This window comes from Hyperolius riggenbachi, chromosome 9 (assembly GCF_040937935.1).
Source record: "Hyperolius riggenbachi isolate aHypRig1 chromosome 9, aHypRig1.pri, whole genome shotgun sequence".
Lineage (NCBI taxonomy): Eukaryota > Metazoa > Chordata > Amphibia > Anura > Hyperoliidae > Hyperolius > Hyperolius riggenbachi.
In genome coordinates, this window is record NC_090654.1 from 78613962 (window position 1) to 78636057 (window position 22096).

Consider the following 22096-nt stretch of genomic DNA (forward strand, 5'->3'; position numbering starts at 1 on the left):
TTAAGTTCGGGTTCGCCCCGAACTTCTGTATGCCCCCGAACAGGGCCGAACAGGGCCCCTGTTCGGGGCGAACAGGGCCCTGTTCGGCCGAACAGGCCGCAATACGGCCCCCCTATGGGGTCGCAGGCATAAGGGGGGAGCATGCCCCGATCGCGGGGGGGGTCGGAAATTCCCCCCACCCCCTCCGCTAGCGCTCCCCCCTCTGCCCGCTTCCCCATTCAAAAGTTTCAAGAAGTACCTGTATAGCGGATGGCCTGGCAGTGGGCGGCACTGTGGAGTGAGGAGGAGGAGGAGTCCGGAGAGTGACGAGTTGAGGGAGGCCGGGCAGCGGGCGTGAGGTCAGAGAAAGGGCGGAAGTTCCGCCCTTTCGCTGACCTCACGCCCGCTGCCCGGCCTCCCTCAACTCGTCACTCTCCGGACTCCTCCTCCTCCTCACTCCACAGTGCCGCCCACTGCCAGGCCATCCGCTATACAGGTACTTCTTGAAACTTTTGAATGGGGAAGCGGGCAGAGGGGGGAGCGCTAGCGGAGGGGGTGGGGGGAATTTCCGACCCCCCCCCCGCGATCGGGGCATGCTCCCCCCTTATGCCTGCGACCCCATAGGGCCCCCAAAATAGGGATGTTCGGGAAGTTCGGGGTTCGGCCCGAACATGCCGAACATCTCGGCCATGTTCGGCGAACTTTCCCGAACCCGAACATCCAGGTGTTCGCCCATCACTAGCCCCAACATGTCCAGTATCAGCTTTTGATTATGACAAACGGTATCACTAAACTTGATGGAAGATCAGTCATAGCTGCCATTGGATCTTGAGTTTGAAGTGTCTGCAACAATAAGAGTCAATTTCCACTAGGGCTGTGGCGGTTTTCGACTTGGCTGCGGCTACCATAGTGCCTGAATTGCTAAGCTGTGCACAGGATTTGGATGAATGCTGCAGAAAAACCGCAGTACTCTTGTCCAGGTTTTCACTGCAGTGCGATCTGGACGGCAAGCCATTAAAGAGCTGGCCAGCGTTTCCCTGCCCCACTTACGTGCAGGGAAACGCTGCAGATCTGCACATAGTGGTAACAGGCCCTTATGCATGTACCTGGCCACTGCAATGCATACTGGGAGATGTAGTACTTCGATGTGAGTACATCTCCTGGCCGGAATTCACAACAGATCTGCAGGGAATGTTTATGTAGAATATAGTAGATTGTATAATTCTGGTAAAATGTAAACTCTAAACCCGAATTTAGTAATAACTTTTTCATGCCCAACAGTTTTAATATGTAGTGATACTGCGTATCAAACACAAAAGGCTCGAGATGTTTGTACGCTGTAGTTGGGTGGCCGTCTTGGCCAAGAATCTATTTGCTCATTTGTCCTGGTTATTACAACGTTTAAAATATGTCCCTATCACAATGTATGGCGACAATATCTTTGGAAATAAAGGTATAATTTTTTTTTTCAGTTGTGCATCTGCCACAAATTGCAAACGCTTAGTTGCAAAAATAACAGTAATATACCCTCATGACATACATATTCAGTCCCTAAGGTAACGATTAATGTGTTTTTTTTTTTTTTTTTTTTTAAATGTCTTTTTTTTTTCTATACAAGTGTTTTATTTTGGTAACTATGGGAGAGGAGGTAACACATACACACTCTTCCTGTGTACTGTAAAAGTATACAGGAAGTGTAGCGAGTGTGTTTTTCATCTTTATTTCTCAATGATCACCGGCATCTGCCGATGATTACAGGCACTTTGATCAGTGTACTAACGAACAACGCCAAACTGAGAGCTCCAACACTTAAAGGGAACCTTAACCGGCGGGGAAAAATAAATTCACTGCAGCCGTCCTGTGCCCGCGCCGGTCCTTCGGTGCCCTCCGGTCTCCCTCCGCCGCTAAGTTTCGTTTTCGGCCGACCGCCAGTCGTCCTCCGGCAAAGCGTCCTCTTCTTCCGTATTCCTCGTCGTAAAGAGCGTCCGCATGACGCGTTTGGCGTCATGCGGACCGGAGGGCACCGAAGGACCGGCGCGGGCACAGGACGGCTGCAGGAGGCTTGGGAAAGCCCCCAGGTAAGTGAATTTATTTTTCCCCGCCGGTTAAGGTTCCCTTTAATATGCTATGCACTGCCGGGAACATTATACTGCAGCAGTATGCATGAGAGAACATCAACCATGGCTCATAGTTTAACTACTTAATGACCGCTCCACACTTACGGGCGTGCTCGCGGCGGCAGCCCCAGGACCGCCTAACGCCAATTGGCGTCAAGTCCTGGGGCTGGGATTTGCAGGAGATCGCACGCAGGCTGCACGCGCATCTCCTGCTTGAGGGGCAGAGGTCCACCCCAACCTCAGTCTCCGAGCGACTATTGCTGCTCGGGAGACTGTTAGACAGCGAAACCACCATCTTTACACAGTGTATAGCGCTGCGATCACCAGCAGCGCTGTACTGGGGAAGTGATCTGCTCTGATAGGCTGAAGCCTATCACAGCCGATCGCTGTGATAGGCAGACAGGGGGAGGGAGTGAGGAAAATGTGCATATGAAAAAAAAAAATGTATAAAAAAATGACACAGAAAATGTTTGTTTATAAACAAACAACCAAACCTGGGGGTGATCAGACCCCACCAACAGAGAGCTCTGTTGGTGGGGGGAAAAGGGGGGGGGGATCACTTGTGTGCTGTGTTGTGCGGCCCTGTAGCTTGGCTTAAAGCTGCAGTGGCCATTTTCATAATAAAGGCCTGGTCTTTAGGGGGGTTAATCACTATGATCCTCAAGTAGTTAAGCAGTTGACTTGAAGAAGAGGTCTGCTAAAGATCTGTGACATTAAATGTGTGATTGTATAAACTTTTTTGAACAGGAGTGGTGGCTATATGTCTTAAACTTGACTGAGGGCCCATTCACACTAGAGTGTTTTGCCAGCGATTTCGGCGAAACGCTCAAGCGGTAGTGCTTTAATACCCTATGGGCCCATTCTTACTTCGGCAAATCGCCGGTGATTAACGCAAATCGCCAAACGCAAATGTGTAGCCTGCACCATTTTCAGGCAATTTCCCGGAGATCGCATTTCATTGCTATAGAAACGCTAAATGCGATCGTGGGTAAATCTCTGCAGTGTCCAGTGATTTTTCTGCGTCAAATCGCGGAAAAATCACTCCCACAATTTTGCGCTTTTAAGTGTGAATGGGGCCTAAGGATACGTCCACCACAAGCATGTACATTTGCATGCTATTTTTCGGACACGCAATCGCATGCATATGCAAATTTGCATGCATATGCATCCGATTTTGCATGTGTAATCGTTATTTTTTTTCTTATTATTCTTTCTGTGTTTATAGGCATGTGAAGATGCACAGAAAATGTGAACATGAAAACGCCATGCAGCATCCGAAATTTTGTAGTACTGCTGTCCAGAATTTTTTAGTTTACTTCTGCATGTGATTTCTGGATACAGTGGATACAGGCCTATTGAAATACATTGCTATGCATCTAGTGGAAACAGGCCCATAAGATGTAATTTATCTGTTGCCAAGCGCCCATAAGGCATGTTCACATCTGAAATCGCAAAACGCTAGTGCTTGGCGCAAGTGATTTTACCATGATTAGCGCTGTAAATATCACTGGACACTTCCGGGATTCAAAACAATCGCAATCGGCGCTTTACTAAGCACTGTACTGCGATCGCAACAGAATCGCGGCAGAAATAGTGCAGGTAATGAGATTAGCGCTAATGGCAACACGCCCGCGATCACGCCAAACGCAGCAGTGAGAACACTGCCATAGGTTAGAATAGTACTACCGCTTTGGTGATTAGCCAGCTAATCGCCCTAGTGTGAATGGACCCTAACAGGCTGATTCTGATGATAGCGTGGTGGTCTTGTATATGGATTGTTGCAATAATTGACTGTGACTCCACAACCATAGTTCAATTGAGAACTATCATTTTTCATGATAAAAATGTAGTGTGGCCATCTCTGGGGTGTGATCACTCATCAAGGTGCAGCTGGGATGTTTGGTGAGGGTCAGTAGCACATTGACTAATGCTACGTACACACATGCGACAACGATCATTCATTGAGAACGACGAACGAACTTTTAATTGACGAAAGAACGACCTAAGTAAAGATAGTTTTAAAAGGTGTGTAACGATCTGATCGTTAGAACAAACGTTACATCACGTAAAGCAACTATTGCGCCTGCGCATAAAAATGAAACGTTTCACAGAGAAATAGTGAAATGCGCATGTCAAGCCTAGTACGAACAACCGTTTCCATTGATGTACTACTTTTGCAAACGATCGTCGTTGGTGAAAATCCGGCGAGACAGAACTTTCTTTTGTAGCGATTTGGCTCGTTCGTCGTTTGCCTTAATAGTCGGTGGTTCGTTTTTTGTAACGATCGTCGTTGGTAAAGATCGGGGAACGATCGTTACAAACGACTATAGTCGCATGTGTGTACGCACCTTTACACAGCTAAGCTATTACTCATTTGAACCTTGCCCTGTTCCGTTTACCGCCTTGCCTCAATGAGGCCCGCTGAAGTTCTTTTGTTTTTCCATTTCATTATGCTCTTGTTTTGCTCATAATGAACTCAGCTGAGGGCTGAACGCCACTAGAGCGCGTTTCTGAGCGTTTTTAGGGATCTCTTTAAATCGCTAGCAATTTCCCTAGATGCCAATGTACATAAATGTAACAAATTCCACAGTAGTGTTTGCGATTAGCAAAATCGCAATCGCAGGGCATGTAGCATTCTGGAAGTGTTTCCGCTCCAATGAGTATATAAGCGCTGGCGTATTGCTAATGAATCACTACACATGGAGCCTAACTCACTATGACAACTATCATGCCTTATCAGATATAACACACCTTATCCACGTTAACGCTCCTTATCAGAGTAGAATAGCGAGCGCTACGAACGTATGCCTGCTAATTGGCAATGACGAGAGCTCCACTCATCCTGCCCTGAGCCCTTGCGGGTTCGTATCGCTCTCTGTGCTACTCTGACAAGGTGTGTAATCTCTGATAAGGCGTGTTAACTCGGACAAGGCATGCTATTTGTCTTAGTGAATCAAGAGATTTGTGTGTGATTTTTAAATTGCTGCAAACTGTAAAAATAATAATTCGAAACAACCAATCAAAATTAAAATCACAAATTGCAAGCACAATCGCTGGCAAAAGCTTACACTATTTAAAATAGCTGGAAAACACTAATTAAATCACTCATTAAAACGCTAATTGAAAACGCTAGCTATTGCGAGAACGATATGCGACAGTTCCAGGCCTCAAAGTGGCTAGAAGTGATAAATCTGCTCAAAAGCACCCAATTACCATTAACCACTAAACAATTTTTAAATGACAATTGGCGTGAACGTGGCGGCTCCCCCAGGACCACATAACGTCAATTGGCGGCAAGTCCTGGGGGCGTGTTTTCCAGGATTTCGCATGCGCCGCTAGGAGACTGTTAGACAGCGAAACTGCTGTCTATTTACACTGTACAGCGCTGCAATCTGTCCCCCCCCCCCCCCCCCCTGGGAGGCTCAGGAGCGATCAGCTTTCATAGGCTGATGCCTCTGATAGTCAATTGCGGTGATTGGCTGGTGGAGGGAGGGTGGGGAAACAATAATAATAATAATAATTGTAATTATAATAATAAATAGGTAGATGTATTTACAAAAAAAAAACATTGGGGGATCAGAGCCCACCAACAGAAAGCGGTACTTCCGTTAGCTGGGCGCATCCTTTAGGTGGCGAAAAGTACTATTACCCCTCCAGGCCGCCATGGATAGTAAGGAAAGATGTAACTCTGCTGGAGTTCTATCGCCACCTAAAGGATGTGCCCGGGTAACGGAAAAGAACCCAGAAAGCTCTGTTGATGGGCAGAGGGGGGGGGGGGGAATTCATTTGTGTGCTGCGTGGTATGGCTCTGCAGCAAGCTTTTAAAGTCCAAAAGTCCAAAATTTTTAAAAATCACCTGGTCACTAGGGGGGTGTAAGCCTGTGGTCCTTAAGAGGTTAAAGCAACCCTGTAGCCTAAAAATAATAAATTGAATATTCACCTAAGAGGGAAAGCTCTGGATCTCACACAGCCTTCCGTTCCTCTCTCTGTCTCCTTATTCCCCCGCTGTCCCCCTATGCAAAATTAGGGACTTCGGAAGCACTCAAGAATGCAAAGCCTTCTCAGAAGACTGGCACATCTGTACTGCATGGACACGTGCGCTGTACGGATCCGCTCACTCTCGGGGGTACACATCCCATGAGTACTTCTGAAGACTTATTCAACCTGCAGGTCGAATAATTCCACCATCCTGAGGGCCCGTTTCCACTAGAGCGAATCCGCATGCGTTCTCTGCATGCGGATTCGCATAACCAATACAAGTGGATGGCCCTGTTTCCACTTGTCATTTTTTTCCTGCGTTTTTCTGTGCAGGATTTTTCTGCACGGTAGAGCCTGCAGAATTCGCCTGCGTGAGGAATGCAGGCGATTCGCAGGCTATGTATTTAATAGGGAAAACGCGCATGCGTTTTTTGCCGCGATTTTGCGTGCGAATTCGCATGAAAACGAATGTAAATTGAACCAGGCAGTGACATGGTTAAATTCGCATATACCCTGCCTATGCGAAATCGCATGCGAAATTGCGGCAAAAACGCACGCGGAATCGCATCCGCATGCGATTTCGTCAGCGGTGGAATCCCGGTGATTCGCACCGCACTAGTGGAAACGAGCCCTGAGAATCCGAGCTAGGATGCTGTGGATCAGCAGGGAGATGGAAGGTAGAGGGCAGCGTCGTCACATTGTATTGTTTCAAAAAGTCTAGAAGTGTACATACTCCTTGCATAGCTGTGTAGGCAGACCAGGTGCTCTACTTTTCTAGCTGCATACCTGTTGCAGGTGTGTAACTCCGACAAGACAGAAGCCATCAGACCTGCACAACAGCCAGACAAATGGCATTTTTACAATATGAAAGAATTGTAGCCGCCTCTATAATCCCCTCGACAGGTTCATTTAAGACGGTTAGCTGAAAATACGGTGTAAATCAGGCCGACAAGCTATTCCCTGGTTAAGCACAGGTGTCCCCATGACCCCATTGACACTGTTAGTGGTCTGTCATTTTGGATCACTAACCACCAACCTCTTGTTTAATTGTAGTCCCTGCAGCACCTCTTAAGCCCCATCTACATGATACGATTCTTTGTACGATTCGATTACGATTCTATTTACAATCCGATTAAATCTGACATGTCCGATCGGGATTCAATTCGATTTGCCATTGTTTTTCAATGGCAAATCGAATTGAATTGAAGCGAAACCAGATCGGACATGTCGGATTTAATCGGATTGTAAATAGAATCGTAATCGAATCGTACAAAGAATCGTATCGTGTAGATGGGGCTTTACATCTCTGCCCTCTGTATAGAACACAACAGGTTGCTGAGCATTGTGTCTATACAACGATGGTGTCCAGAATGACCTTCTGTTCAGTTGTCGAAAGTGTGTGTGTGTTTGTAGCTTAAAGGTAGCCATACACTGGTCGATTTGCCATTAGATCGACCAGCTGACAGATCCCTATCTGATCGAATCTGATCAGAGAGGGATCGTATGGCTGCCTTTACTGCAAACAGATTGTGAATCGATTTCAGCCTGAAACCGATCACAATCTGTGGAGCCGCCGCTGCCGCCTGTCCCCCCCCCCGTATACATTACCTGACGCTGGCTCCCGGGCATCTTCTCCACGCTGCACCCGCTCCTTCCCGGCGCTTCCTGTGTCACTCCGTGACCAGGAAGTTCAAATAGAGCGCCCTCTATTTGAACTTCCTGGTCACTGCAGTGACAGGAAGCGCCGGGATGGAGCGGGTGCAGCGCGGAGAAGACACCCGGGAGCCAGCGTCAGGTAATGTATACCTGATCGGATTGGCCGCCGCTAGCGATGCGCTCCCTACCCGCGGGCGATCGAGGGTAATTTCCCGCACAGCGCGATCGACGGACCGATCCGATTTCGGGAGGAAATCGGTTCGGCGGGTGCGTTTAGCGCGAACGATTGTCGAAATGGCCGCGAATCGGGCCAGTGTATGGCCACTTTTAGGGTCACTTTGGACAGCGGCCGTTTTGTCCATCCTTGTGGTATACCACGTTCCACATGGAGATAATGGTGATCATCCCATCCCAAATGCGTTCACAATCAATTGCACTTGCGGTGCAGTCAATCATATTTTCTGAACACCCCCCCCCCCCCCCCCCCCGACTCAAAATGTGCCAGAAAATAGATCATTACTTGAGTGCTTTTTAAACCCATGGAGGAAGCCATCGGCGCCCTCCGTTCATTTCCGCCGCAATTATTCACTTAGAACTGGGCTGAGAGCTGCACAGCCGCACTCGCGTCAATGCGCACTGCGCAGACGCGGCTCAGCTCGGCTGCCATCTTTGGAGGGGAATAATGAAATGACCCGTGCTGTGGGATCGGGACCCGACCTGGGGCCAGTTCTAAGTGAATAATTGCGGCGGAAATGAACGGAGCGCGCCGATGGCTTCTCCATGGGTTTAAAAAGTACTCAGGTAATGATCTATTTTTGCATGTCTCAGAAGTCCTTTAAAGAGGAACTTTAACTAAGGACTGAACTTCATTCCATTCGATAGCTGATACCCCCTTTCCGACGAGTAATAGTTATGTATTCCCAGAGATCGGGGGGATTCCGTACAGATCACCGGGCAGAGCTAAAGATGTAAATCATGGAGAGGAAAGATTTTACAATGGGAAAGCACTGAGTAAATCATCTATAAATGAATATTGTAAACAATAGCAATTTGATTCATTATTTTATGTTCATTTGTTACTCTTTAAATTCATAAACACAAAGTTGTAGGGGCTGCTGTACTCCAGAAGGAAACTATATTGTTAGACAGAATTCTCCCTGCGTGTTGCTGCTTGCCTGCTGCCCTTTCATAGCTGTTACTGGACACATGACTGACCGAATTCCACGGCTTTGCCGATGCCAATCAGCTATGCACTGAGGCTTATAATAGATAATGGACATCACAAGCTGGATCTTGTAGGGTGGTGTCTGATGGAGCATTGCTCTTCTGGAGAGGAAATGTACTTCCCTTTATGTTATAAATGTATATATTATAGCACAAACGTCATCCACACTCTCTGCAAAAGTACTTTAGTTATTTCACTGTCGCTCACAGGCTGTCTCTACAATAGGCTAAACATATACATTTGATCTTTTTTCCCCCTCACTTGATTCCCTGCAGATTTGATAGCTCCAATAGAATAGGAAATCTATTCCCTAAAGGTGCGTACACACATGCGACTATAGTCGTTTGTAACGATCGTTCCCCGATCTTTACCAACGACGATCGTTACAAAAAACGAACCACCGACTATTAAGGCAAACGACGAACGAGCCAAATCACTACAAAAGAAAGTTCTGTCTCAAGCGGATTTTAACCAACGACGATCGTTTGCAAAAGTAGTACATCGTTGGAAACGGTCGTTCGTACTAGGCTTGACATGCGCATTTCACTATTTCTCTGTGAAACTTCTCATTTTTATGCGCAGGCGCAATAGATGCTTTACGTGATGTAACGTTCGTTCTAACGATCAGATCGTTACACACCTATTAAAACTATCTTTACATAGGTTGTTCTTTCAGCAATTAAAAGTTCGTTCATCGTTCTCAACGAACGATCGTTGTCGCATGTGTGTACGTAGCATTAGGCTCTATTCACACTTGCCCTTTGCAAAACGCTGGCAGAATTGCCGGCGTTTTGCGGGAGTGATTTTTCCGCAATTTCAGGTGGAAAAATCACTGGACGGTGCAGCGATTTTGGCGTGATCGCGTTTTGCACTTGCATAGCACTGAAACGTGATCGCCGGAAAATCGCCTGAAAATGGTGCACGCGACGCATTTGCGTTTCGCGTTTTTGGGAGATTTGTGGCGATTCCCGTAAATCGCCTAAGTAAGAGCAGGCCCATAGAGTTTCATTACGCTAGCGCTTTTAAAAAGTGCTAGCGTTTGAGTCTAGTGTGAATGGGGCCTTACGGTCTCAGGTACTATACTTACCGGTGGCTTCCTTAACCTCCTTAGCGGTAACCTCGTGCTGGACACTGGGTAAGCCGCCGGAGGGTGCCGCTCAGGCCCTGCTGGGCCGATTTACATAATTTTTTTTTCAAACACGCAGCTAGCACTTTGCTAGCTGCATGTTTGGTCTGATCGCCGCCGCCCGCCGCCGATTCGACGCTATCCCGCCGCGTCGACCCCCCCAGACCCCTTGCGCTGTCTGGCCAATCAGTGCCAGGCAGCACTGAGGGGTGGATCGGAGCACCCGCCGACATCACGACGGCGATGACGCCGGTGACGTCGTCGCCATGGCGACGGGGAAGCCCATACAGTTCAGAACGGGATTCCCTGCAGGGCAAAAGCGCCGGCGGCGATCGGAGGGGTGGAAGGGATAGCGAAGAGAGGGGGGAAGCATGTAGCTAGCGCTAGGCTAGCTACATGCTTTTAAAAAAAAAATGTTTAAAAAAGGTGCTGCGCTGCCCCCTGGCGGATTTTTTGTACCGCCAGGGAGGTTAAAGAGAGTCTGAAACCTTAAAAATTACCTCATTTTTTGTATTGGCCAGTAGTGATGCTCTCTCATCCGTATTCGCATGATATCCAAATTGCTTTCATTCGGATTTCATCCACTTAATTAATGTGGGGGTGGGGTGTTTAAATATACCCAGAATACATCTTGGCGCCGTGGAACGGATGAAAGAAGACTTATGCTGGGTAAGTTTACCCCCCTCACCCATCCGCTCAGCTGCATTAAGAGGATGAAATCCAAATGATGAGTCATTCGGATTTCATCCGTCACTCATCGCTGTTGGACAGGTATATTAACACCCTTGGCGGTACAATAAATCCGCCAGGGGGCAGCGCAGCACTTTTAAATTTTTTTTTTTAAAGCATGTAGCTAGCCTAGAGCTAGATACATGCTTCCCCCCTCCCTTCGCTATCCCTCCCACCCCTCCGATCGCCGCCGGCGCTTTTACCCTGCAGGGAATCCCGTTCTGAACGGGATTCCCTGTATGGGCTTCCCCGTCGCCATGGCGACGATCGCGATGACGTCATCAACGTCCTGACGACAGCGGGTGTTCCGATCCACCTCTCTGCGCTGCCCGGCACTAATTGGCTAGGCAGCGCAGGGGTCTCGGGGGGGGGGGGGGGGGAAGCGGCGAATCGGCGGCGATCGTTATGCACACGCAGCTAGCAAAGTGCTAGCTGCGTGTAGCAAAAAAAAAATTATGTGAATTGGCCCAGCAGGGCCTGAGCGGCACCCTCCGGCGGCTTACCCCGTGTCACACCCAGGGTTACCGCCAAGGAGGTTAAGCATTAAGATCATAGCTGATACGCCACATTCCCACAGCAGAACGATGTATTTATACCCCCGAAATCCCCGGGGCAAAATTCTGTGATTTGTGCAGTAGCTCTGCCTCTGCTCCAGTCAATCTCCGCTTCTCCCCGACCCTCTCAGTCTTCTTTCACTGATAGCGGCGGGAGAGGCGGAGATTGACTGGAGGCAGAGCTACAGCGCAAAAACCCTGCCTCCCCTGGGCAGCAAAATCCACGACCTGGAAAGTTGTGGAGTTTTGCCCCGGGATTTTAGGGGGATAAATACCTCGTTCTGCAGCGGGGATGCAGCTAATCAGCTTTGAATTTAGGCCTCTTTCACAGTGTGACGTTAAAACCACATTTAACGCAGAATAACTCTTGCAATGAAATATCATGCCCCATTCCCAGTGCACACATTGCGTTGGTGACTAACGCTGCACGTTAAAGAGACTCTGTAACATTAAAAAGATCCCCTGGGGGTACTCACCTCGGGTGGGGGAAGCCTCCGGATCCTAATGAGGCTTCCCCACGCCGTCCTCTGTCCCACGGGGGTCTCGCCGCAGCCCTCCGAACAGCCGGTGACTGTGCCGACTGTCAGTTCAAAATTTACCTTTGCTGGCTCCAGCGGGGGCGCTGTGGCGGCTTTCCGTTCCGAACTACACGGAAATACCGGATCTCATTCGGGTCCGCTCTACTGCGCAGGGCGCAGGAAACTTGCGCCTGCGCAGTAGAGCAGATCCGAGGGCGATCGGGTATTTCCGTGTAGTTCGGAGCCGACAGCCGTCAGAGCGCCTGCGCAGGAGCCAGGAAGGTAAATATTGACGTCACCGCTGCACGGACTCCACGGAGGGCTGCAGCGAGACCCCTGACGGATGGAGGACGGCGTGGGAAGCCTCATTAGGATCGGAGGCTTCCCCCACCCGAGGTGAGTACCCCCCAGGGGATCTTTTCATGTTACAGATCCTCTTTAAGTGAAAGTACTGCATGCAGTGCGTTATACACGTTATCAGCTGTGTTGGACTGTTTGCAATGCTCAGTAATGACTTGGAAACATACTTTGCATTGCCTGTATGCGACCGTAACGGGGCATTAAGTTGCGTTGTGACTTTTTGTGGGCATTGCGTTGTAATTTGTGTTGCAAATTTAACGTCGTATCAAAACGCAACGTCCTTCTGTGAAAGAGGCCTAAATGTTTAATAAAACTGGCCAATAAAGAGTTAGTTTTTATGGCTTCAGACTCTCTTTAAGCCCTATTAAGGCTGCTCGTCCCTCGCCGTCTCCCTGGGTGGCTCCGGGCCCTTTTCAGGCAAATCAGCCGGAAAGCCTGGCGAAGTCGCGGCTGGGAGCGCTCTGGCCTTGTGCAGGCACAAACGCTCCCAAGGATGGCAGCGCGGTGGGTGGTCTTTCGGGCTGAATTACGGGCCACCAAGAGAGATGGCGAGGGATGAGCAGCTTTTAAAGGGGCACAAGGAAGCTCCAGGTAAGTATGGAACCTGAGACGCTTCTCAACTCGGGTTCACTTTTAAGTGGACCTGAACTCAGAACTTCGTCTCTGCTCTAAAAGATACGCGACAGCATAATAAACGTTACAAACCATTTCTTTGTTACAGCTGATATAAATCTGCAGTGTATCTACTTCCTGCTTTTTGAAATTACAACTAGTAATTAGACACCAATGAGGGGGAATTAGACAGGTTAAACTCTCTAAAGACATACAGGGTGCATTTCTGTGTTTCCCTTCTGTTCAAGAATTAAGGTACACTTTAAAAAGATCCAAGCAGCTTTTTTTCTGCAGTTTGTCCTGGTTCCTGATAGCTGTAGGAGCTGCCATCCCCCCCCCCCCCCCTTTTCTCTCTGCCCTTTTTCATCCAGGGGAAGGTGTGGCTGTAATCAAGAGTGACTTCTGACTTCTGCTCATTGTTACTGCTATCGGCCTCCTCTTACTGTGGACGGCAGGACAGGGAAGTAGAGGACTAAAAGCCTCTAACCAACAATAAAATGTAAAAAGAAATGATCACTGGGGGTGTTGCGTATTATAGGCATATAATAACTTGTCCTTTTTAAACGTTGTGTGGGTGGAAGCACTTATTGCATTATAAAGATATTGAAGCTGGAATGTGTAGCAGGAAAAGTTGCATTCTTCAGCTCAGGCATTTGGGGGAGGAAAGGGGCTGAGAAAAGGAAGCTAGTTCTGGTGTGGAAACAGGACACGTAATGTGACTGTTTTTTGAGTTCCGTGTTTTTGTGACATTGCTGCTGTTGTATTTCACTTTTCTGGTGCGCACACAAGGTAAGCGTTTTGTGTTACAGTATATAAATGTGTTTGGTGTCTGCATACTTCATACTGGGGACACATTTACATGGGTGGCTGAACTGCACACTTGTCCTCCCGGCCTCAAGCGCCTTTGGTAACACTGTCACTTCTGATGTGGTGGTGTTACCTGGTGGCTCATGTCTGCGGATGGCAACTGCCGTGCTCAGATGCAGCTCTGTGGTGGGGGTGCTGCCTGTTCACTGCCCGGGCCGAGTGCTAGCAAGCCCCAGGCTGGTGAATGGGAGCATCTGACAGGCAGTAAACTGCAATCAGTTTCTAGAAGTGGATTGGGGCTGTTTTTCCCATCGTGACAGCACTGTTTTTCCACTTTTTTTTTTTCCTTCCACAATCCCCAGCCTGCTCGATTTTTGGTGCGGATGCGCTAATATACCTGACAGATTGCAGCAGTGGAAAAAAGTAATGCAATCACATTACCTAATGTTAAAGGGCCCTAACTGACCCATTCAGCAGATTTTAGGTTGTAGTTACTGATAAAGCCTTACCAGGGACACTGCCACACCTTCCTTCTTAAAGGAGTTATTAGGGAAAAGACAAAAAAAAAAAAAAAAACTTTACTCACCTGGGGCTTTCTCCAGCACCTTGCAGCTGACTGTCCCACGCTGTCACCTCCGCTCCCCACCGATGTCCCTCTCTCGCCGCTCAGTATTAAGGTCGACCGCAGGGTCGGCCTTACTGCGGCTGCGTGAGGCGCCGCTGTCAATCATGGCCACGTGGGCTGCGGCGAACTGCGCAGGCGCCGCTGCCCCCGTGGCCATGATTGACAGCGTCGTGCAGCCACAGTAAGGCCGACCCCGCGGTCTCTCCTTTAAGATGGGAGAGAAAAGCAGTGGCGTAGCAATAGGTGTTGCAGAGGTTGCGACCGCGTCGGGGCCCAAAATGGCCCTCCCTCAATTGCAGTATTAGCTCTCTATTGGTCCTGTGCTCATAATAATCACTTCTTTAGATACTTTGAATAGTGGTAATCTTTAACAAACTGTTCCCCATCCCCTTGTTGCACCTCTGACACTGGTTGTCTTTGGCAGGTTTTGTTGCGCCATATCAAGTTGTTATGTATAGAGTGCTTGGGGGGAGGGGGGGCACAGCTTCTTAGCTATGCCACTGGGTGTAGCATTAGGGGATGCTGTGAATTGCATCAGGGTCCTGGATCTGGGATCCCCACATGCAGAGATGGATTAAGTTGTAATAGGGCCCTACGTAAGGTATTAGATTTGGGGCCTCGTTGTGGAGAGAGGTCAAAGAAAGTGACAGGTGGGCCCTTTGACACCCACTAGGACCCAGGCACCTGGGGGATGATCCTGCTCTGCCCACATGGGGCCCTCTTCGATCACTGCATTAGTTGTTTGTGAGTTCATCTCCCAGCATGCACTGAGGCAGCTGGGGACATGCGCTACTGCCACAGGCACTTCAAACTGCGGTTCTGAATAATGGCAGAGTCCATACAGATGGGGAGGGCGGGTAGTGAGCAGCCACCCTGAAGGTAAGTAAAGCCTGCCACCTTCCTCATTTACCAAACTCCCTGGTGAATCGTTCTACATATTTAATAAAAAATGTGCTTGGATCCCAGGGAGAAATCGCAGCAAATCAGTCTAAGGCTCCCTGCACACTGCAAATCCGATTTGCGTTTCCAATTTTCCCTGGATGCTATCAAAAGAAAACCGCAGCATGCAGTACCGATTAAAAATGTGAAAATCAATTAAAAATCTGAATCGCATGTAGTGTACAAGAGGCTTAACCACCCTGGCGTTCTGATTAAATCGCCAGGGTGGCTGCGGGAGGGTTTTTTTTAAATAAAAAAAAAACTATTTCATGCAGCCAACTGAAAGTTGGCTGCATGAAAGCCCACTAGAGGGCGCTCCGGAGGCGATCTTCCGATCGCCTCCGGCGCCCAGAATAAACAAGGAAGGCCGCAATGAGCGGCCTTCCTTGTTTTGCTTATATCGTCGCCATAGCGACGAGCGGAGTGACGTCATCGACGTCAGCCGACGTCCTGACGTCAGCCGCCTCCGATCCAGCCCTTAGCGCTGGCCGGAACTTTTTGTTCCGGCTACGCTGGGCTCAGGCGGCTGGGGGGACCCTCTTTCGCCGCTGCTCGCGGCGGATCGCCGCAGAGCGGCGGCGATCGGGCAGCACACGCGGCTGGCAAAGTGCCGGCTGCGTGTGCTGCTTTTTATTTGACAAAAATCGGCCCAGCAGGGCCTGAGCGGCAGCCTCTGGCGGTGTTGGACGAGCTGAGCTCGTCCAGACCGCTCAGCAGGTTATAGGTGGCCACTAACTATACCATTTTTCCAATGATAGTTTACGAACTATTCTCTGTATGAGCAATCGGAAACTATTGTTTGGGACCACTAATGGACAAAATTTTCCCAACCAATCCAGTCCATGAAATCAATCCAATATTTGACCATTAGATTTTTGGCCATTAGTGGTCCCAAACGATCATTTCTGATCGTTCCTACGAAGAATCATTTGTAAACAATCGTTCGGCAAATTGTATCATTAGAGGCCAGCTCTATTAATCTATTTCCTGATCACATACCGGTACTTCATCTAATCTGCTACACATAAACGCCTCAAATGGTGACTAGTTCTAACTTGTGTTTTTTTTTTTTTTTTTCCAGAACCATGGATGTCCCACATTATGGAGCACCGGGCCAGCCCCCATACCCAGTGAATCCAGGTAATGCCGCTATATAACAAATCTGCATTGTTAGTTCTAGCGTAAGCAATACTTCAGTACATTCACATGCATTTCTCAGAGGTGAAGAGGAACTCTCAGGCCTGGAACCCACTAGAAAGCGCAAAACGCTATCGCTAGCGATTTGTGATATCATTTGGGAGCGATTTTTCTGCTCCTATACAGTTCATTAGAATGGACATGCTCCCAAAATGCTGCATGTCCTGCGATTTCCTTAATCGCAATCGCTCGAGTGGAATCTGTCCCATCCACTTACATTGGCAGAGCGTTTAGGGAAATCACTAGCGATTTGATAGTGCTCCCTAAAACGCTAAAAGAAAAACCGCTGAGTTCCAGGCCTGACCAAGGATTGATCTTCATCCCATTCAGTAGCCGATACCCCTTTTCCCTTGAGAAATCTATTCCTTTTCACAAACTGATCATCAGGGTGTCTGTATGGCTGATATTGTGGTGAAACCCCTCCCACAGTGTCTCAAGGTCCTGAGAGTTTGCTGTCTGTGAACCTTGTTGCATTGTGGAAAATATCAGCTGTTCCCAACTGCCAAGAGACAAGGATCTCCCTCTATGCATATATATAGATAGATAGATAGATAGATAGATAGATAGATAGATAGATAGATAGATAGATAGATAGATAGCCTTTAGCATTTTAAATTTAAATTTTTTTTGCCATAGTGCCCCTTTAACTACTGGCATACATAAAAAAAAAAACTAGACAGCACCAACCGCCATTATTTATAGCAAACATTGAATGTTTATTATAAATAATGGCGGTCGGTGCTGTCTAGTTTATTTTTTTTATGTATGCCAGTAGTTAAAGGGGCACTATGGCAAAAAAAAATTTAAATTTAAAATGTGCAAACATAATCAAATAAGAAGTACATTTTTCCAGAGTAAAATGAGCCATTAATGACTTTTCTCCTATGTTGCTGTCACCTACAGTAGGTAGTAGAAATCTGACAGGAAGTACAGGTTTTGGACTAGTCCATCTCTTCATGGGGATTTTCAGCAAGGCTTTTATTCTTTATAAAGATATTCCCTAATAAGGATATGATGCTGACCAGCTTCCCTGCTCGCTACAGTTTTTTGACAGTTGGACAAGAGCAACTGCCATTCACTAAGTGCTTTTGAAAATAAATAAATCCCTGAGAATCCCCTATGAAAAGTGACAGTAACATAGGAGAAAAGTAATTTATGGCTCATTTTACTCTGGTAAAATGTACTTCTTATTTGTATATGTTTGCACATATTTTAAATTTTACAATTTTTTCACCATAGTGCCCCTTTAAAGGACCACAATCTGACAGAACCGACAGATTTTGGGCCAGTCCATCTCTTCATGGGGGATTCTCAGGGTTTTTTTTTGTTTTCAACAGCAGTTGCAAAGTCTAACTGACAAAATAGTGTACAAGTGAGTAGGGAGACTGGCTGGTATCTTACTATTTTGGTAGTTTAACTATTTAGGAAACTATGTTGAAAACAAAGAAAGCTCTGAGAATTCCCCATGAGGAGATGGACTGGCCTAAAACTTCTCACTTTGCAATGTATTGATGATACTCTTATCCTTTTTGCTAAAGTTCCTCTTTAAGTCTTCTGTATTGTTTGCCATGAGTAAAGTTGCTCTACGGTATCTTGCAGGGCTCACTTTTTTTTTAACTAAACAGTTTTTTTCTTTTCCCTATTTAGGCATGGCAAATCCCATAATGGCCCCAGGGCCTAATTACCCTCCTGTGATGAATCCAGGTCCAGTGGCTCCAGGCTTTTATCCAGGGATGCACACGGATCCTGTGGCCCCTAATCCCTCACCATACCCCCAGTTCACTGGCATACCTGGCTATGAGGGGATGGCAGGGGACGGCAGTAAGTTTCTATTGTGACTTGATAAACATTGATGATCAAGAACATCAGCCATGCATGGTTTGAGGTTTGGTTAGCTTGTTCACTGCAAAAATGATACTGTTGCTGTGTTGACAAAACTTTAATCTGACCTACAAATAACCCAACATGCACACTACTCCTGACAGGCTTGCCTGATACCTGCTATATGTCAGACCATATGTACATATGACTGACACTTCAACCCAGTTCTAACACCTGCTGAAAGCTCCTGTCTAACAATAACTAAACCCCTGCAGGTACAGTCTGAGCAGATAGCAATATAACAGGCTAGGAATTGAGGCAATATAATAAGTCACCTGAGAATTCAGAAGTAACGTAATCCAGATGACGTATCGATTTCCAGTATGCGTGGTCAGACAGGCCGGGGTCGGGGCAGGCGGCGTTCATGCAGTTCCTTTAACAATCCGGTTCAGCAACGTGTAGTCAGTAGAAGCGAGGTCGGAGACGAGCCGGGTCGGGAAGCCAGAAGACAGTAGTCAGGAACAAGCCGGGTCACAACAGGAATCAATCTGAAAGGAACTGGTACAGAGACTGCACAGCACTTAGCGTGAGCGTCGCTTCAAGCCTAATAGTGGCTATCACGGGCGAAGACAGTGCGCTCACAATACACATATACTAGCGACATCCAATCAGCAAAGCGGAATTAAAAACTGTCCAATCCTGGTTGCGGCGTGTCAGCTGACATGCCGGTACGCATGTGGTTATTGCTTACCACGGCGGAGCGCGTACTGAGGACGCGTCCGCCGACCAGCCAATAGGGAAGGAGCGCTGTGCGCTCCACTGACATCAGAGGGCCGCCACCTGTCAGGCGCTTGCGGCTCACGTACATTACTACAAGATCTTACAATTCCACTTTGTCCAGCAGCCCATTTCGTTCTGTGGAGAAAAGGACAGACCATGGATGTCTCTTGGTAGCACTGAGTGGGGTGGGGGGATGTGAGAACAGCAGTACGGCAATATACAACCTGGAATGCCTTAACGTTAGAAGATCTAAGAGGATGCAACTTAGCCCTGCTAGTTAGTATTTTGTGGCACCTACTGGTACTGTTGGGTGGCTTAAAGAGAACCTGAACTGAAAATAAAGTCAAAATAACCATACATAGGTCATACTTACCTCCTGTGTAGTCTACTGCTCGATCTTTCTCCTCTCCTGCATCCTATTTGTCCACTGTGATCAATGAAATTCTCTGTCCTCTATTTTAAAAATGGCCATTACCCCATAACAGCTCCCTGGTCCGCACACTGTTAAACTGTAATGTCACCCACTTGAGCCATAGGGAAACATGGACATCACCTTGCACATTCAGTTGTAACTGACAGCTGCTGATATATAACTGACAGCAACTGGTATATTTCAGTTTTAACAAGATATTGTCAGAAATGGAAGGGATCACTGTAAGAAGAAAATGGTGAGCTTCTAAGAGGAACCGATGGTGAGGTTAGTATGTAATTATCATTTGCAACTACAGCATGTGTTTATTTTAAATAATTTTACTCGCTTCAGGTTCCCATTAAAGAGCCTCTGCAAGGCCTGATGGGGTGATGGCCTCAGTGGTCAACAGATTTACTACTGGACTTTCAGGTCCCCAACTGACTGAACATAACAGCAAGGTTATTAAGTTAGTACAAAAATCATCTGACTCCAGGTACTCCTTACTATTGTATGACCATCCAGAGGCTGTTAAGTAAGTCTTGGGGAACCATTTTTAGAAGTCTCCTACAAAAAAACGGTACCCTAAGAACTTTTTTTTTATATATATGTCATAACACTATAATAAGGGCTTGTAATTCGTAATGTACGCAAACAACAAAATTGAAAAAAACACACCTTTATTTCCAAATATAGTTACCATACATTGTACTAGGGCCATAAATTAAATGTTGTAATAGCCGGGACAAATGGGCAAATGTGTGGGTTTTATATGCAGCAGCACTTTTTTTTTTTCTTTTAGTTAAAGAGGAGCTGTAACATGAAAAGATCCCCTGGGGGGTACTCACCTCGGGTGGGGGAAGCCTCCGGATCCTAATGAGGCTTCCCACGCCGTCCTCCATCCGTCAGGGGTCTCGCTGCAGCCCTCCGTGGAGTCCGGGCAGCGGTGACGTCAATATTTACCTTCCTGGCTCCTGCGCAGGCGCTCTGACGGCTGTCGGCTCCGAACTATACGGAAATACCTGATCGCCGTCGGGTCCGCTCTACTGCGCAGGCGCAAGTTTCCTGCGCCTGCGCAGTAGAGCGGACCCGAATGAGATCGGGTATTTCCGTGTAGTTCGGAATGGAAAGCCGCCACAGCGCCCCCGCTGGAGCCAGCAAAGGTAAATATTGAAATGACAGTCGGCACAGTCGCCGGCTGTTCGGAGGGCTGCGGCGAGACCCCCGTGGGACAGAGGACGGCGTGGGAAGCCTCATTAGGATCCGGAGGCTTCCCCCACCCGAGGTGAGTACCCCCCAGGGGATCTTTTGAATGTTACAGAGTCTCTTTAAACTATAATGGTTGAAAACTGAGAAATACATTTTTCCATTTTTAGTTATTCCGATTTAAAATGCATATAAAATAACAATTCTGAGCAAAAAGTACCACCAAAGGAAACCTAAAAAAAAACAAGATATAGATAATTTCAATTGCTCTGACCCATAAGGGGAACACCACCTGTAGTAGTCAAGTTGGGCTAAGCCAAACTCTGAGGGCTTTTTGATCCGTCGACGCTGCATTTCTGTTTTACCATAATAATAATAATAATAATAAACATGCTTTGCATTGGGCTAAAATTGCTCCAATCATGACTTTTTGAAAACTATTTTGCTGAAAAGTGTACAGAAGTAGGTTGCTGTGTTTAGGCCCTAAGGCCACAACTGGCAGCGTGTTTTTGTGTTTCTGCCAGTTTGGCTATAAGTATAACCTCTTCTATGTAGGCTGTCTCAATTCTTTATTGTTCCTATCCTCAGGTGGTGGCAAATTCCTTCCTCCTCCGCCTGTGGTTGGCCCTGCACCTGATGCCCTCCCCACATCTGTCGACAACTGGACGTAAGAAACATTTCTACTACATCTGTGAAACAAACAAGTGTGACTGTGGATCAGTCAGCCAGAGGCTGTTTGCAGCCACACTGTCTTGTAATGTCAATGAACCAGAACAATGCCCAGATAATGAAGAAGAAGCACTTCACAGCACCATTTAGCTTAAAACTGTGTACAGATAGCGGTTACCTGGCTCTTGGGCCTCTTTCAGACGAGGTTAACTGCATACTTTTTGGGCCGTTAAGCCTCTTGGCCGCCACCCACAAGCGCTATTTGGTTGCATTTAAAATGCAGACAAATGGCAGCCTCTGTAACACGCAGAGAACAGTGAATGGCAGGTCTGAGCACGGTTGCACACATATGGGACTCCATGCGGGCGCCTGTCCAATGCTGGTATAGATTGCTAACAAACGCCTGGCCGCTGCACGAGCGCAGCTGACAGGTGGTAAAATCACTGCCTTCAGCTGCCCGTATGAAAGAGGCCTGGATTGGGAGATTTCCTTTACAGTAAATTAAAAAAACTGCAATAAAATAGTGCCTACACCTGCCTGCATACTTATGATTTAGCCGCTGGGAGATTCGGGCGGCGGGGTAAAGTGGGTAAATGGCTCACCATGCTCCTGCAAAAGTCCCAACGGCACTAATTATTATTAGTCCTCTATGGATAGTGCGGGAAGATATAATTTGGCTTCAGCTATTGCTGGTGGCCGAATATAGTGTTTTTTGACGGCGCCCAAATTACTCACAGAGCGTTGCTATTGCTGTTATTCCTATTAGGCCTATGGTGGCGTCTGTTGTGG

General features: G+C 47.5%; 1 protein-coding gene across 5 annotated transcripts in view; it reads left to right on the forward strand.

The window, feature by feature from the left end:
* Positions 1-22096, forward strand: part of LOC137532516 (protein SSUH2 homolog) — a 54719-nt gene that overhangs the window by 11414 nt on the left and 21209 nt on the right. For 4 of the 5 annotated variants that reach the window (XM_068253099.1, XM_068253100.1, XM_068253098.1 and 1 more), the window contains exons 2-4: positions 16307-16365; positions 18070-18243; positions 21227-21305. In XM_068253099.1, coding sequence (XP_068109200.1) covers positions 16311-16365; positions 18070-18243; positions 21227-21305 — 308 coding nt within the window. In that variant the 5' untranslated portion in view covers positions 16307-16310. Of the gene's footprint in view, positions 1-13539; positions 13644-16306; positions 16366-18069; positions 18244-21226; positions 21306-22096 lie in introns of those variants that run through there. The other variant, XM_068253101.1, reaches the window with a different exon arrangement.